Below are 18,973 nucleotides of genomic sequence, written 5' to 3' on the forward strand. Positions count from 1 at the left end.
TTTTGATGTCCCTGTGTTGTTTGCCTTATGCATGTGCAGGAGGACGTACATGTGCATGTGGGTAACACAATTCGCATTGTGTCATTGTACTGCAGTCTATTCACTCAGTCCTAATGAAATGTATTAATGAATTATAATTGTAGTTGAACACTAAAAGACGTCTATAATTACTGTGATGGCAGACTCCATGGTGCTGCTCATAAGTTTACCATTAATAAGACATTCTACAGAGCAGTTAGTTCTTCTCCAGTTCATTTAAAACAAACAGGAATACTTTTGGAAAAGAGCTGACAGTAACATTTCAGTGAGTGCACGTATACATCCCTTATGTGCTACATCCTTCTGTTAGAGGGTAAAAAGAAAAAAAAGGAAAAACAAATGAAATTGAGGGAACATCATCCTCTATCTATGCATCATTCCTCCTGACCTGCAGCTGTGTCAACTCAATTATCTTTACCCTTCACTTCACTGTGGACATAATATTCACCTTTCTAAAACATACAGTCAAACTTTCCAAGGTGCCATATCTTATTCAAATTAGATTGAGCAATAGGTTTCAATAATAAGTCATTCTTCTTCAACAGGCAGCAGAGAAAGCAAGAGAGATTATCGCTGCTGCGCGGGTGTGGGTCGGGGCCAGGCATTTTGAGGAGGAAGAAGAAGAAGGAGGAAGAAAAAGGAGGAGGAAGATGGAAAAAGGAAGACAAATGAAAAGTACAGGACAGTTTTCAAGACAGAATTCTGAGAATTTGCATACTTCACCTACACAACATAGAGGTGTTTGGAAGTTATTTTAATAAAGATTGATTACTCCGTAAGTGACAAACTGATGTTTAAAAATGCTTGATTTCCATTGACTGCAATGGTTCACATGAGGATTGCATTCAAAATAGTCAAAAATACAGTTTATCAAGATAAAATTCTGAAATTTACCCCCCGACATCTACCGTGACCTCAATATGTTGTCATTTATTTTCATCAACATTGGAGCTTTATTTAGTGAGAATGTGCAGTAGCTGTGTACACTGCTGTTTACACTAAAACATTCTGATGCACTGTGGGCTCAATTTTTAATAATTCAAAGATCTGTCTGAATAGTTTGTGGAAGACAGTCTGAAGATGCAATGCAGTAACTTTGGTGTCAATTGAGCAAAACATGTGGGAGGAGATGCAGTTTTTGAGAAAAACAGAGTGATGGACTTCATAATTCCTGCCAGGTTGAAGCATCTGAACATTTTGGTGGAAGTTGCAACACGCACAGCATTTGCTGTAGCGCCACCATCAGGACTATTGGCTGACTGTTAGAACTGGATCTATATGCAAATTATGGTTTATTTTCATGCATGGGAAGGCAGATTTCCTAGGAATAATAATAATAATAATAATAATAATAATAATAATAATAATAACAATATTGTCAAAAACAAGAGAGACCCGCAGCATAGCTGCCTAGCCCCTAATTACTAAGAATAAGATTGAGGGTAAATGAATAGCAGGAGAAATATTGGAGAGAAGAAGGAAAGAAGGCAGTTTGACATGTGGAAACAGATTGCCATGGGAACAGGGCATAAAGTAAGAAAAGCCATGTCAAAAGGACAGAAAAATATAAAGGAGAAAAAACCCTTATATGTAAAGAAACTTAAAATGTAAAGAAATACAGTATGTAAAGAAAGAGGTATAGACAGAATGAAGAGAAGTTTTTGTTATTGCAGATAAATAAAGATCCTACCCCAGAAACAGAAGCTGAAGAACAGAAGGGACTCTGAGGAGACAGTTACTCCCTTTACACCTGGCATTAAAATGCGTCTCGTATCCAGGCTGTATCTAGATATGATTTAACCTGATTACATTTACACTTTGTATTAATATGTGTCTCCACATTGAGATCCAATAGAGATCCGATCGCTCTGTCTGTGAAAGGGGTGAGAGGAAGCTTCCGGAGGCTGCATTACGCTCAGGCTTGCAGCCTGGCATTGCCGGAGAGGTGGTGCATAATGCGCGGACACATCAGCCTCAAAACGCCGCCGTTTAGAGGGGAGAGGGTCCGTAAATGTGACATTGAGGTACGTCTATACTCGCACACACAGAGGGATGAGGAGAGGAGATGCTGAGCGCTGACAGAGCATAGGCGGTGATGTCTCTTGTCATGGCGGTCCAGTGACCAGAGGAGCGCGCTGCAGGTTGGGTGCATTTACACCTGTACTTTCATGTGGTCAATCTGACTGCAATCAGATCACCCAAAACACATTTTAATGCCAGGTGTAAATGGGGTCAGTGTGTCCTCTGCCCAACTACCACCACAGATGGTGCAGCCTTATAAAAGCCTCAAAAACAACCCACATGATCAGCGCTGATGATCATTTCAAATGTTGTGACAGCTTTAGCTTTTCCCTCTTATTTAACAACGACTTACAGCAGTAGATGATCTTAAAATCATACATTTGATCAAAACTGACACCTGTGGTTGTGTCACTGCAGGAAAATGCTTTTAAAGGCCGAGAGGAGGATCCAGAGAGCTGTACTCACCGACTGTTTTGTTTTGGAGATGTCCTCCATCTGAACGTGCAGATCTTCAATCTCCACCTCCATGGACTTACGAGCTTTAACTGCAGCTGCAGAGGTGAACTCAGACTCCTCCAGCTGGAACGGACACAGAAATGGAAGAAAATGTATCAGTTCAACAACAAAATGTTGTTTTTTTTAAGATAATAAATCATGTACCGTCACTTTACCATACTATCAATTGATTCTGGTCCCAAATAAATATCAATAAATCCACTTAGAAATCAAAGAATAAAGATGCCCTTTACAACTCCCGAACCCAAAACCTCAGGATCATCATGTTTTTAAGTTTCCTTCAGTATCGAAGTGACAGTTGTGTGTACATCCATGGTTACACTGCCAGAAACCCTCACAGGTACTGCATTTAACATAAAAAAAATATGCTCAAAACATAACATGGCAAACTGCAGCCCAACAGGCAACAACAGCTGTCGGTGTGTCAGTGTGCTGACTTGACTATGTGGGAAAAAGTTGCTTATTTCTTCACTTTAAAAAGTCCAGCTAAATAATAGGCTTTGTGGAAAAAATGGACACGGCACTGAGAGTGAGGTTGCATACGTTATCTGTACATCCATAGGTGCATTAATGCAGCATTTACACTGGGTTTTTCTTTTGCTGCCTGGCAGCTTTTCCCCTGTAAATCCAGTGTTTTCTTATTTTGTTGAAACTGAATCTCCTCTGGTGCGCACAGAGCAGCAAGTAACCCACTATCAACCTGGGGAGATAAAAACAAACGCTCTGTGCAGCGGATGCACCGATAGCTGCTGATTCGGAGGACAGACAGGACGGAGATCAACAGTATCTTAAACATGATAAATCATTATTGTTGAATAAAACAACACAAACTAAGCAGCAATCAGCCCGTACGAGTTAAGCCTGTATGTTTATGATTTCGGTTTCCGTACCTGGTTTTTGAGCTGAGCGATCTCCCTCTTGCTGGGTGCGTTGTTTTTGATGTGGTCCAACATGATCTGGGCATCAGCCAGCAGAGCCTTGGTTCTCTTCAGGTCCTTCCTCAAACGCTTTTCAACCTCCACGTCACCAGTTCTCACCTGGGAAACAGGTACAGCACAGATACAGGTTTGGTGACTCGACTGACCAGGGACTGGCCATGCACTCAATCCATTCGACCATTTAAAAAGGCTCGATCCTTACACTTTATACCTCACACATTTGAGTTAAATTTACACACACATGTGTGGCTTATAGATGGAAATATAATATAGATGGAAAACCTCTATGTTGTGTTTCTGTCAACCAGTCATAATTAAAAGAGCCTGCTAGAGTGAAGGCACTGGTATCATATGAAACTAGAAAAACCAAAGGAATCCATTGGTACCAACCGTGTCTTGCTAGCATGGTATGGGAACGGCCATCACATAATGTTCTAAGCCCTTATACACTTTCACAGTATCGGACACATTTCCGATATCGATACCAGTATCGGAAATGTGTCCGATACTGCCCATCATCGGGTATCGGTGAGTACGCCAGTCTACGCATAAATCCGATACCATCATTTAATAACTCAGAAAAAAATCAACTTGTTTAACTGGAAATAAAACAGCAGCCTTCACTGTGCTGCCGTCCTGGATGTATCATGGCTGCCACTGACTACTACTGTTTTAGAGCAGCGAAGAAGAACTGACTGCACGTAGTTTTTCGCGTGACGATAGCAAACAACAACAGTGCGGTGCTCGTGGAGAGTGTAACGGCGGACGTTTTACTGGCGTCCGGTAGTCGCTTTCAGTCCAAAATGGCGGAAGCGTAGCTCTGCTGCTGGGCGCTGATGTTGCAATGGAACGAACAATTGACTTTAACTTCTTAGCAAAATAGTGTTACCAAAATTTGTAAATTAACGTACAGGCTGTTCACTGAGGAGACAGCTATGAGAATACAGAATTCTTATTTATGACACAGCGCTGAGCTGCATCTCAAATTAATCTTCAGGTTCACGGCTTTCGGGGTAGAAAAAGTTAATATTTGACAAAATAATCTTGACCCAAGGTCAAACATTGAATTTCTGGCATAGTAGACGAAAATTAATGACTAATGGATAAATCGTTGCAGCTCTGGAAAAGATTTTTAGGAGAGGGGTGACCTTTTCTGATCAGATTTTACATTTAAAAATACAGGAAAGAAATTCTATCGAAGTCTTGGGAATTAAAATGACCTTCATGTTGGGGTATGTCAGTACAAGAAACTCCACTGGGGAAGTGCACACATTGAATATTATTCTATAGGCTGTGATCACAGTTGTTTTATATGCATTTATTTCGACTGGTTTGGCTCTTCCTCTGTTCCCTGGGTGTCACAGGGTTGAACATCAGACTGAACTTTATTGATGCCGATGGCTCTCTAATTGCAGTCGGCAAAAGTCAGATATATATTTGATTCAGTCAGCTTAAATGACTCACTTCAATCATATAAAAACGCCCACATCTCCGCCCACACACCTCGGCAGCAGTAGAGCTCTATATAGCTTTAGAACAAATAACATTACTATCATTCCGTTACTATCCAGCCATTTGACGTGCTGTGAATACACAGGAGAAATATAAAGTCCTGTTGGAAGATGAATGTCTCTTGATTGAATATTTCACAGAAATGTATTCTTAAAGTGGAAACTTTTCATCCGGAGTGACTGACTTCACCGTAGAGGGATACTGCAGGAAATCACACAAAGGTGTCTTTTTACATGCGCTATCTAAGATCCTGTTCCAGTTTCAACGGGACTGGGATCCATCCCTTCACATCACATCACAGTGTATAGTTACCTGGTCGTGTGCTGACATAAGCTTTGACTCCAGCTCTCTCTTCTCTTTCAGCACCTTCTGCTTCTCATCGTACTCTTCTTCAAGCTGGACTTCCATTTGCTTCAGCTGGTCACACACAAAAACACAGCAACGAGTAAGTTCATAGTTCTGTCTGATCACAAAAGAGTACATGAAGTAGTGCACATGTGGCTGCTGACCTATGACAACTATATATATATATATATATATATATATATAGCTGAGGCTGATGGACGTGTCATTAGTGAAGATGCTTCAGTTAAGCTGGACAGATAGTAGGAGGAGAACTACACATTGATCCTACTTTCTGAATAGTAAACCAATATTTTATTATCACACTGGCTGTAAAAATAGATAAGTTCTAACACTGTCGAGTCTACGGTAGCTGGTAAGTTCATATACTTTGGCTGAATACAAATGAGCTGTGTTGAGCTGAGTCATGCAATGCCAAAGGCAATACTACTGGGCTGTTTCCTCAGCATAATCCATCATCAAATACTACATCACACGATGTAAATGTCACTGGAAGACACAGTGTAGAGACAGTGTAGAAGGAGCTAATTATGCGTGAGCTAATGAGGGCTCGACTGGTGGAGTGCAGTGATAGGGCAGTCAGCACTGGCAAAGCAAATAGTAATCGATATTATTGTGATTTCTGTTAACTTTTTTAACACTAGACCATGGGGAAAAGTTGAATCATACACTTCTAGGGACTTTTACTTTGGAAAATATCTAAACTGATAAAGTAACAAATGTTTGATTTTCAGCATGTATGTAGTCAGAGATGTCCTGAAGTCAAATATAGTCCATCGCTATAGCTCTCCAGTCAGCTCCGTTCTCTTTATACATCCATGGTCCACTCCTTCGGGGTCGTTTTAATGCATTTATTATATTATTACGTCAGTATATGGATGTGTTACACTTGTAGCATCGGCTGATTTGACCACGGAGATGAGAATGACGGCTGTTGATAGCCATGTCTAGCTCTGCTTTTCCTGCAATGTGCAAAGTGTTTCCATACTTTACTGTATGTTTAGTGTTTACCACGTTGGATTTAAAATGTGAGGGTGCAGGTCATACCCCCCGTGGACCCACCGCCGTTTTCTACTTTCTCGTTTTGGCTCGCTGCGGCCGGCTGCGATTTGTTTTGGTTTTTGACAATCACGGAACGGCCATGACGCCACGTTACTCAGACTACAACAATAAAAGCAGTAACTTCCTTCTATTTCCGCATAGACTCGGATGAAGCAAAATATAGATTCTGGCATTAAAAAATGTTTTGATTATAAGAAAAAAAACGCTATACATATGTGAATCGATTTCTTTCCCACCCCTACTGATCAAGTGGCAGTTAAGCCATTAATGGGAGCCATTTTAATGACATATATGTGACTCAAGAAAGAGTCAAGTAATTTACATGATGGATCTTTATCTAACAAATGTAATTAAATGTAGATGCATACAACTGTTTGTGTTGTATATGTATGTGTATGTGTGTGTACTAAGACTACTAAACCTACCACAAATACCGTAAATTCTTAAATAAAAGCCAGTCAACAGTGAGCCATCAAAATTCAGGAAAAATACAAATTCAAGCAGACGACATCAGAGAGGAGCAGCAGGATTAAAGTGGTGGTGCTGATCAGAGAAGCTCCTGCAAAGTGACTTTATATTCAGCATTTCATTTATTGAAGTATTTTTTGCTGTTGTCATCAAAGTGTTTTCATTGTCTTATTTGACTTTTGTCTCCGCTCTCTTACTGTTTCTCTCTCTCTCTCTCTCTCTCTCTCTCTCTGCGGCTATTCTTTACCTTTCCGCTCCCAACAGCACAAATGTGACACCAGTCTCTCCCTCACATTAAATCACAACTGTAGAACAAAGAGCTAAAGTGCCTGCCTTTTAAGTAGTAAGATGTGTGCATGTGCATGAAATGAACCTCCTCACCTTCTTGCTGCAGGACTGTCTGATCTCCTCCACCTCGTCGTCTTTGCTCTCGATCTCCTTGGAATGAGTTTGACGCAAGCGCTCCATCTCCATCTCCAGACGGAGCTTGGCCTGAAACACAAACACAGACATTGTACACGCTGCTCTCCCCAAGCTTAAAGGAACCCTTTGCTGATTTTCAACCTTATCTCCATATATTATTCATAAGCGTGCATATGTCCACAGCATTTTCTGCGGTTCTCTGTATTGCTTATAAACTCTGACATCTTCTCACAGTGGAAGAACTGCAGGGAGTTACTGCAGGCTGAGAGAACATTTGCTTTCTGACTGGGAGCATCGCTACAGCTCGGTCTGCTGCTGGAGTTGAGTACTGGTTTTTATACACCAAAACTACTAGAATTACTGGTTGTATGCCTCCGCCAACCAGTCAAGCTGCCTTTTACATCCATGTCTGTCCAAAATGTCATCACTTCATCATTTTATCCTGTTAGACATTTGTGTGAAATTCTCATAGTTAGCATACAGGATGAATTATTGAGTTATGGTCAAAAACACTTTTTGTGAGGTCACAGTGACCCTTGACCTATGACATTTGACCACCAACTTCTGATTGGTTCATCCTTGAGTCCAAGTGGACGTCTCTGCCAAATTTGAAAAAATTCCCTCGAGGCGTTCCTGAGATTCGTTCACGAGAATGGACCAGACGGACGGACAACCAGAAAACATAATGCCTTTAGTCTGGACACGTCAATCACCGGCGCGGAGACATAAAAACACACTAAAATATACTGTATGATCATTATGGATAACTTCACAACTCATGTCAGACTCTGGTGGCTAGACAACCGGCTAGTCCCAAACCCATATGACTGCTGCATGTTTGTTGGACAGGCAAAATGTTCTGATCCTTGAAACTTTTATCCAAGCCTGTGCTGCTTAATTCAAACTATGATGATATCCAAAATAGAGCTGGGTGAAAAAAATCATTATTATCATCTATGAGTTTTTTTTGTGTTTTTTTTATATAAACTTTTGTTGATAGAAATTTTCCAAGTAAACTATACTGCAAAACAAAATGACTTGTTTTTGTTTTACAGATGTTTTAACTGTTTATACTGTTTTTTTTTTAATACATTTGATCATTTTATATGTAATTTGGCAATATCATGATATATGTAGTTATCAGGGAAAATGTTATTAATGTTATGATACAAATTTCAACTATATTTTCCAGCTCGAATCTGACATGTACAAAACTATTTCCTTAAAAGCGTAATTTTGCCTCTATCAGTCAGATATGTGTCTTCATAACTATTATCAGTAAGTAGTAGTATCTGATTTTATCATATTCTAAAACAGCCTAAACCTACAGTAGCCATACGTCTTCCTACTATCTGAGGTTATGGTATCAGTATAATATTAGTCTAGGGTATATGATTGGTAAAAGAGACAATCCTACATTTAATTAGCATTTTATTTCACCAACAGGGTCTATGCCCTTTCTTAGTTAACATTTCTCCAAATACAGGGCTGTATTTTGTTTTCATTTCATTTGGAAAGGGCTGGCAAGGGCTGTAACACTTTAAACAAACTTGAACTCAAGTAAACAAGTACAAGTAAAATATTCATAACACACTCACATCACAGCCAGCACAGTGGTGTAATAGTTGAATTCCCAGCACTAACAGGGCATTTCTGTTAGTGTTTGTGTGTTACTCTGAGATAACACTGCACTGTCTGTGTGTCAGCTCGGTATCAAATAGAGGCCATAGGGAGTTATGTGAACGGTGTTAATAATCAGCATATCATCTTTTTGGGGAAAGCTATTCCTTTAAAGCTGCAATAATTAATACCGTTGAATGAAATGAGGTGTAAAGTGAAAATTGTTGCTCGTAGTGGATGAACCCACGGAGAATTATCTCAGACTCTGCACTTCCCTTCAGTTCTACAGAGCTTTTTAGCCTCTTCTGGCTTTTACAGCACATTTACTACACGGCTCAGTCTCACTGCGACGGTTTTTAACAAACACATTCTGATAACACCACTGTTCACTACCTGCTCAGCAGCAGAGCAGACAGACAGTCACAGTTAGAGACTCGCTGGTGAACATAGTGGAGCATTTAGCAGCTAAAGAGACAGATATTTTCCTCAGGAGATGGTGGAGACCAAAACAGAGCTAAAAGACAGAGGATATTGAGCTTACATTCATCAGGTAGAAACACACAGAGACTCTAATGCTCTGCTTGGCAACTGCTTTCTTACTTGTTAGCCTACTTGTTGGCTGTCAGTATATTTTTGTGTAGTGGTCAAAGATTAACAAACACAGCATTAAAATTGGGCTGAATATTTTGCTGTGCTTTGTCTGTACCTGCTCCAACATCTGGATGTTGCCAGCCTGCTCGTCCAGCTCCTCCTCCTGGTCCTTCAGCTTGGCCTCCATGTCGCGAAGCTGCTTCCTCACCTGAATAATAAAATATAGTACAAAAAAAAGTAAAAATAGGACATAATATACATATAATAAAATAGAGCCCATTCACCTGATAAATAAGACTGACTGACTGTACTGCTAATGTAGCTGCTACAGCCTTGAAAGATAGCGTACTGCAAGTTCTGTACGTAGTTTCAGCACAAAGAGCTTTATAGCAAAACGCAGCAATAAATACAATAACACACAAAAGCAATCATAAAAGATAAAGAAAGAAAGACCTTGGCCAGAGAGGCCTCATCCTTGGTTTCCTGGGAGTTGAGGTCCTGCAGCTCGGCATCCAGCTGTTCCAGCTTCAGGTTGAGCGCACACACCTCCAGGTCCTTGTCCTGTAGGACAGAAGGATGCAGTTAGAACAGAGAGGAGGGGACGGTCGAGGAGTCACAGTGTGAAAAATGGAACAGGAACAGACACACATACACGTGATGAGGGAAGGCTGAGCAATTATTTACTCAGCTCAGCAGGTAGCTACACGATGTACGCACACACAGAAACATTATTTCCAAAACTTGGCTTCATAATTACAAACTCATGTTGCGTGGATAGGTGCAATGCAAACCTGCAGATGTAATCAAGATTCACAAGTTTCCATAGACCAAATAAAAAGTGTTAAATTACAAGGGAATGTTATGTACAATATTCCACAAGGAATGCAGATGGTCAGTGGAAATGTTGGATTTAAATAGTTCACTTAATATGAGTAATAAACACAAGGGGGTCAAAAACACATAGGCTACAAATTAAGTGAAAATTAAAAGTCCATCACTGCAAACACAGCTACAACCTTGGATCTTTTTACGTTTCCATTATATTTAGCAACCTCTATATACTTCGTATGTCCCATTGGTTACTTGTTCAGCTTGTTTCTCTTTACGTCAATTGTTAATTTTTGCATATTACCATGTCTTATGCAAATATATGTACATATTTCATATTTTTTATATCCTTATTTTTAATTTAGGCTTATATTTCGTTACATATATTTTGTTTATATTGTAGCATTATGTACATAATTTACATGTTACATACTGCTATATTTCTATTTTCTTATGTTTTTACAAGAGCAACTGTAACTCCCCAATATCTCTCCCAGGGATAAATAAAGTATTTCTGATTCTGATTATCTGTTTGTTTCCCCCCATGTTATAATTTTTGGCTAGACCGTAGAGGGCCAGCCCTACAAACGCAAAAGTCTGTCACTAAGTGAGTGATGAAGTTAGACGATTGGTCGGCCGAGTCTCATTGGCTATTTTTTTTTCAAAAATGAAAAGGCGGGAAACAGTCATTTATGCAAATGAGCCCATCCAGTGCGACCTGTCCAGCTCACGAAACTTGGACCAAGCTGTGAAACTAAGCGATCTAGTTCTAAAATGAAAGAACATTATATAACAGAAAGTTTACAAGCAGGCCGGCCATGTTGTTTCCTGTTTGAAACTGGTGGACATGTACCGCTGGATTTAACATTATAGACATGACCACTGACTGTACACGGTCCAGCCATATACCTGGTTTTGACCAAGTCTTGTTTAAGATTGCTCCCTCTGATAGATAGATAAACAATTCTTCTGACCAATGCACCTGTATTTTGAGCACCGTCACATATGAAGTGCTCGTCTTTATCACAGATGGACTGACTGATCTCTGATAGCTCCCTAATAGATACTGTAAATGATTTCATCCTAATGTGGCCTACCTTTGCACTAGTGTCTTCAATAAAGATTAAGTTAGTTCAGAGTCAAGTACATGAGCTTAAAAGGGGAAATCTGCTGATTTTCAACCTTATCTCTATCTATCTGAGTTAGGGATATACTGTAGTGCGAAAAATGCCTGCAGTTCTTGCAGATGTTGTCCGTGTCTCTGGAGCGCAGTTGCAAAATCTGTTGTTCTTCTGCATCCAGGGATGTGACAGCGACGTCGCTCGAGGCAAGGAAGAACTACAGAGCGCCACGACAATTTTTTTAAAATTTGACCTCACTGTATAAAATGACCTGTTTTGACCTCTAGTATAATCACAGCCTCATGAAACTTTACAACCACAAACTAGAGATCTAGAGCATTCAGAGGATGATATTAGGATATTTTGATAATGAATCATGTATGTCGTTCATTAAGCACAAATCCCATACATGATCTGGTTCCATTTTCACTAACGTGTGGATTTGCTGCTTTCCCTCGTTTTATATTATTGTACATTTATTGTGGTGTTATTTTGTTGGTAATCGATACAGTAATCTCCTGAAAGTTTGAACATTTTTTTACCTTAAATAATAGTAGTGTGAAAACAACAATCCTAACTCATGGCTTACTTACTACCTGTTTCTGGAGATTCAGAGTTTCAGTCTTGCGCACAGTCTTTATCAGCTGATGGCGTTTGCTTAGTTGTCTTGGTGATGAACCTGTTGACATGGGAGCTAAGTAGAGAAAAGTAGAGCTCCTAACAGCTACTGAGCTTGCACGTCAACAAATCCATGTCCATGACAACCGAGCAAACTTCATCCGTGTTCAAATCACTCCCTATTTACTATAGTATACTGCACTATATATAAATGGTAAATGGACTTGCATCTATATAGCGCCTTTCTAGTCTTCCGACCACTCAAAGCGCTTTACACAACATGTCAGTATTCACCCATTCACACACACATTCATACACTGATGGCAGAGGCTGCCATGCAAGATGCCAACCTGCCCATCAGGATCTAATCTAAATACTCATTCACACACCGACAGCACAGCCTTTGGGAGCAATTTGGGCTTCAATATCTTGCTCAAGGACACTTCGACATGTGGACTGGAGTAGCCAGTGATCGAACCGCCGACCTTCCGGTTGGTGGACAACCGGCTCTACCTCTGAGCCACAGCCGTATCCACTCTGCAGTGCCATCAGAACAAAAAGAGTAATGCTTTCTGCTCGCCGTCCCACAATGTAGTGCGCTGCAGTTTTCAGATGTGAAAATGGATGCTGTGAGACACTAAAGCTGTCAGTGATGATGCAAAAATGATGATGATTAAGGGGAAGTGTCCAAATCTGAATTTACTGCTCACTGTAGAGAGTGTTTGTCATATAGGGAGTAGTGAAGGAGTCAACAAAAGAGTGATTTCAGACACAGGTCTAGGAAAGTTTAGTGCACCTTGAGTTAGGACTTGGGTTTTCTTTTTTCATACTTCTTTTCTAACTGGTTCTGTAACCTTATGTGATGCGCACCAAGATGCAAGAATCAATGTTGCTTCAGAACAGAGTGACTGGAGAGTCATTTAAAGCTTCAGTAGGCAGACATTTTTTGGCATCATTAAGCAAAAAGTCCATAATAACCTTTCAGCATATTGTAATTCAAGTGTTCTGAGAGAAAACTAGACTTCTGCACCTCCTCATGGCTCTGTTTTCAGGCTTTAAAAAATCTAAAATTTGTGGAGAGAAATAGGCATTACAGTAACATAATATTAATTAATATTTGATCAGCGCTGCCTAGTTTGACCGTTTGGTCAGAGTTCGCGAGTGATTGACAGCTGCTCAGAGACGGCAAGGCTCCAGCTCGGATCTGGTTGGTTGTCTTCCTCCGGTCTGTGTAAATCTTGCAGATGCCGTTAAGAGCACCGGAGAACGCCGAAGCACATGATTTTTTTTCCAGATTACCTGTCTCATGCACTACTGTCAGGATATAGTGACCGTTTTATTAAAAAATAAAAATTGTAATCATATTTGCTCCATTTCTACCCACTGCAGCTTTAATCTCAAAGCCCTTTTACACCTTAGGCTGTTACCTGATGCTTATGTAAGCCTAAGGATAGTCCTTATTTTCAAGAGATTCCTTTATTTGTCATTTTTACGCTCCACATAACATTGTAACTTCTACTTTGATTCAGTGGTCACCGCTGGGCATGAAAATAAACTATGAATAGACACCACAGAGAGGAAAATCCCATCATCACCACAGCAAATCTGTATGTAATTATACAAATAAAAAAACAAAACATATATCAGTTCAGTGATTTGAGACACAAACCTCCAGCTGCTGTTTGAGGCTGAAGGCGTCTCCGGCCAGCATGTCTTTCTCTCGGGCCAGTTTCTCCCTCAGGCTCCTCTCCCTCTGCACCTCCTCCTGGGCTCCACTCAGCTCACTGTCAAACCTGCACGCCAACACACACTCCTCTGATTAACACCGTTACGGAGCGTAACTGCTGCTACTCCGACGACATTTCAGAAGCAAAATTCATAGAGTAAAGTTCATGGAATAATCACTTATAATGTGCTGAGCTGGTCACAAAGAAGATCCTGCATGTTTTAACAACAGCATGCATATTCAGCAACACACATACAGCTACAGAACACGTCCCTTGATAGAAGACACACACACACACACACAAACACACTCGGTTTAGCAGCAGTACAAATGAGCTGGAGACTTGTCTGTTCTCTCTGCACAGCATGATGCTATAAACAATCTGGAACACACTTTACAGTTATTATTGTTACTACAGCAACACCACTGGACCCTACACGGTCTGTGGAAACACGGCAGAATAAGGTAATATAACTGTGTGAAGTCACGTGTTATCTACAGACACCTGCTCAGACATGACTATGTGTGTGTGTGTGTGTGTGTGTGTACTGACTTCCTCTGCTTCTTCTCCAGGTCGTGGTTGCGGCTCTGTTGGCCCTCCAGGTGAAGCTTGGTGTCCTGCAGTTCAGCTGTCAGTCGTTGGGATTTCTTTTTCAGCTGCTGGATGTTTCGCTGGGACTCCTCATTATCGGCCTGCAGGTCGCTGATCTGCACAAACACACGCGGACAACAAATCAGAAGTGGAAAAGAACACTTTGCAACATGGGGGAAAAGCCTGTTGGCACGGAAATAAACGTCATGCAATGTGTAACGCCTTGAGAACCAACCAGGCAGAAATATGATCTATACACTTCTTTCACATTACAACAGCTTCCATCCATCCATTATCTGGAACTGCTTATCCCTTTCGGGGTCGCGGGGGAGATAGGCGGGCAAAGGCCGGGTACACCCTGGACAGGTCGCTAGACTATCACAGGGCTAACACACAGAGACAGACAACCATTCACGTTCACATTCACATTCACATTCACACCTATGGGTAATTTAGAGTCAACAATGAACCTAACCTGCACCTGTCATTGGACACAAGCTGGGTCTGAACCTGCGACCCTGTTGCTGTAAGGCGGCAGTGCTAACCATTACAACAGCTTTACAACTTTGATTTAAGTAATCATTTAATTTACAGTATCACACGTCGCAGCTAACCAATTCAGCGTGGAGAGCAGTTAATCGCATGTTGGCGTAGTCACATACATCATTCGTTAAACCGGACGAAGAGTCTACAGCCATGCTGGCAGCAGCCGTGAAGCCGTACTCAGGCTACAGTTGGGCTATCCATCGATTTTATCAATTTAAATTTATGGTTTAGGATGATGAAAATCGATTTTCACTTTAACTTGGGTAATTATGGTACGGAACCGCCACCGCCACCGCTTCCCTGAGCTCCCATAGCTCACAGTAACGCGAGAGTTCTCTTCAGACACAGGTAAAATATCAACATGGCAGCACGTGCTAATAATAATAATAAGTGAGGAGTTTGTTCCCAAAAGAGGCATCGTCTTCTCGTCGTGTGGAAGAAAACTGACTGGGTCATCTTATTTCATAGTTTGTGGGTTGGTAGGCACTCCAGATACCCAGATGGATGTGCACAAGCACCTTTAACCATAGAAAGTCTTCATTATAACATCGTGGTTTCTATGTATCCTCATTAATCACTACATAAGATAGAAATGATCTGAATAGTCTCATTACCACCCTTACAAGGTTTGTAACATAATGGAGACTTTAAACTTGAATTCGTCCTTCAGAGACTCTGGAGTTGATGTGGGCTTCAGTCGTGTACTTACAGTATGAACATCTCTTGTTTGCCGTAAATTTTAAATAATTGCAAATATTTGAATTGTTGTAATAAATTAAGAAGCGAGACAAGAGGTGTCAAATTTGGGTAGAGCCGTGTATCGTACCACAGACAACAAAAGTATGGGAAATTTTATTTCATTCAACTCTTTCATACTTCAAATGAATATCAATGAGTTCTACAATACATAGAGAGTCAATGTATCAGAGATGCAACACAATGGTTTAATGTGCACTCACCCTCCTCTCCAGCTGCCGTTTGGTCTGCTGCTCCACCTCCAGCTTGTCCTCGGACTCCTGCTGCAGTCTCTTCTTGGTGAATTCAATCTCCCTGATGGCTCGTTCATACTTCAGCCTCCACTCTCCTCCTGTCACACCAGCATGTTCACAGTCAGCTTCATCGTGATGGTTTCACATCTAGGTATGCTTACACTTGCTGCATACCTCCCATATAATATACTGTATGTATTTTTCAATAAGGAAACATTTGTCATCAGTTTAAAACGGGGATTTCAGTAAATAAATAAATAAATACCTCCCAACTTCTGTGTGTCACAAAATACATTTGCAAGGGGTGATGATAATTTCATACTAAACTTAGCAAATGTACATGACGTTTGTATGAAAAAAATGCATTTACAGGTTCCCATATCCGACATTATAAGGATTAAGACAGTTCTATGTGGTGGAAGTCTCAATTAAAACAGTAAAAGCCAGCTCAGTATATGGAAAGGAAGAGCAGGGGAGCGCTTCAGGATTATGGCTCATGATATCTTAAATTTATTACTGAAGTCAGGCTTCAATTTGCCAGACGTGACAAATCTGGATTTCTCTGTTTGTGAGGTGAGTGGTTAGGTCAGGTTGAATTGAAATAACAAAATTAACAATGATCTTGAAAACGTTTTTTTGGGGGAGGTGATTTTAGTTGCCAGTGTTAAACACAGAAATAACAGAAACAATATATCTAACATCCCCTCTTTTATACATATATTTGATCATATTTTATTAAAGAAACCTCATTGTTTCCTGATCTGCTGTTCATGCAAACACTTCCTCCATGTTTATCTTGATAAATTCAGTATAATGTGCATTTCCACAGAACTAATTCCATCAAAACAACAACCGAGTCCAATCATGCTCAACAGTCTGCTGCTCTCACTTTCCTTCTTTAACACTAATACAGTTTATATTTAGCGGCGACGACAGCGGCGCTGGTATTGTTTTCACCTGTGTGTGTGTGTGTCATCATGGTAAAGTGTGGTAAAGGAGACACCTACTGTAGCAGGTACTACCACAGATGAGGTTTTGAGTACTTTGCCAGGTTTTGATATTTCTGTCTTCCAACCGTGTTAGACGCAGTCATGAAACTTTATACTGAACAAGTCAGTTCCATTATTCTCAGCCACATTTCAGTAAGACCTATACTATTTGAGGTATCTCCATACGGCACAACCCACACATACAGAATGTACTTCAAGTCTGACATGAAGAATACCTTCATGATTGTGCTGCAGTGCCAGTTCACCTGAGTCGAAGCTCTTGTGTGGCATAATGCAACGTGAAGACACTTCATCAATTAAATTTTTACATTCACAAAGTCTGCATGTGACACAAAGAGAGCTGGCAGCCTGCCCTGCAGGGCGCCTGGAACTGAATGCTCGCTTTATTCCCTCACTTGTAACTGATCGATTTCTAATGTGCTTCTTCACATCGGATTTTTCTCGGCTTTTGTCAAAGCATCGATCGGACAGCACCCCTACGGTTCCTCCAACTCCACTGAGGAACACAGTCTGGGGTCGATTTACTACTATTGTAACGTCTGTGTGGAAGCATGTGTATGTACAATGCAGTTCATACACAGTTTGTGTACTAATACTTAATACTTAAGATAACCAAAACACGGTTACAATTAGTATGTAAGGCTTTGTTAAGACTGGCGTCGGTACTGTGTCAAAAAACGCAGCTTCCTCATTCATTTCAAAGAGACCACTGGGTTGGCCGCAGCAAAACAAGCGTAGGAATAATAAAAAAAAAAAAAATGCTACAAAATATGTGTCTCACAGTAGTTTACTTTACAACTTGAACAGGGTCATTCTCAGTCTATGTAGCTCTATTTTCCTGTCTGAACGACTGTTTTCAGAGTAGTATGTAACACAGCTGTTTAAGTTGTCCCACCGCAACAGATGTAACAAAACTCACAGAGCTGTCACTCAGGCTTGATCTGTACACGCCCACGCAGTCCTGTGAAACACCTGTGTGGGTTTCCAGCTTTAGCAGAAGTGTGATAATTAGCATTTTTTATGTGTGGGTTTTTATAAAATAACATAAATATCTGTTATTTTGTCCCAGAAGTGGGAGTAAGCCACATGTGTGCAAGTCTCAAGTCTTAGCCTTTCAAGTCTCAAGTTAATGTGGTGAGAATCAAGCAAGTCAAGTTGAGTCCCTGCTATAAGTCAAGCAAGACAATAGATATCTATATCTATATGATCAGATATGATGATCTACCCAAACTTAACCCATCCCCAATTAAATCCTGACCGCCTCAATAATAAAATGACTGTTTTTCTCCATTAACATTATTTCCATAATTAAAAGTGGCATAAATAAAACACCATGGAAATGATTCAATTATAAAATTGGTTACATAAGTCTATAAATATCCATTGATTTGTTCATATCGCATGCACTCAATTCAGAAATCAACAGTTTTTTATTACATGTGTGTGTGCACGAGAGAGAGAGAGAGAGAGAGAGAGAGAGAAAGAAAGAGAGAGAGAGAGAGAGACCGAGAGAGCGTTTTGGACTTTGCTTGCACACTCTTGTATTGTGAACTCTCTCACAATTCTACATTGACAACTAAATCCAATCAGTGTCTGACCTGTGTCGTCATCATCCATCTCTCCATTGAGTTCAGACGCCCTGATGAGTCGAGCCTCCATCACCTCCATCTCCATGGAGTCAGTCTGCTTCTTCATGGTGTCAAACTTGCCCTGGTGGATGAGAGAGAAGAAACGATTTCTATGACACATCTGTCTCCAAAGATTAGCCGAGGAGTTCTACAGGTTTTCCTGTGTTGGAGCCCAAATAGAAGCACAATAGACACCAAAGAGACACAATGGTCCACATTAAGTCTCAGGGGCCTGCAGAGGGAAGTTGAAATGTCTCCTGCTGAGAGTATAACCTAAGACCAGTCAGTCCCATCATGATGTGATAGAATAGGTGTGTTTGGAGAGCATCCATGTCCCTCAGTGTGTTCTTTTTTTCAGTGA

The 18,973-nt window shown here is 40.6% G+C and overlaps 1 protein-coding gene across 19 annotated transcripts in view; it reads right to left on the minus strand.

Moving 5' to 3' along the window:
• myo18ab (myosin XVIIIAb) overlaps positions 1-18,973 on the minus strand; it is a 142,326-nt gene that overhangs the window by 28,442 nt on the left and 94,911 nt on the right. For all 19 annotated transcript variants that reach the window (XM_037775588.1, XM_037775587.1, XM_037775585.1 and 16 more), the window contains 10 exons: positions 18,583-18,694; positions 15,945-16,072; positions 14,401-14,555; positions 13,791-13,914; positions 10,008-10,115; positions 9,670-9,762; positions 7,302-7,412; positions 5,340-5,444; positions 3,468-3,614; positions 2,527-2,640 (listed from right to left, as the gene is read on the minus strand). In XM_037775588.1, the coding sequence (XP_037631516.1) occupies positions 2,527-2,640; positions 3,468-3,614; positions 5,340-5,444; positions 7,302-7,412; positions 9,670-9,762; positions 10,008-10,115; positions 13,791-13,914; positions 14,401-14,555; positions 15,945-16,072; positions 18,583-18,694 (1,197 nt within the window). The remainder of the gene's footprint in view (positions 1-2,526; positions 2,641-3,467; positions 3,615-5,339; positions 5,445-7,301; positions 7,413-9,669; positions 9,763-10,007; positions 10,116-13,790; positions 13,915-14,400; positions 14,556-15,944; positions 16,073-18,582; positions 18,695-18,973) is intronic.

Source organism: Sebastes umbrosus, chromosome 7 (genome assembly GCF_015220745.1).
Source record: "Sebastes umbrosus isolate fSebUmb1 chromosome 7, fSebUmb1.pri, whole genome shotgun sequence".
NCBI lineage: Eukaryota > Metazoa > Chordata > Actinopteri > Perciformes > Sebastidae > Sebastes > Sebastes umbrosus.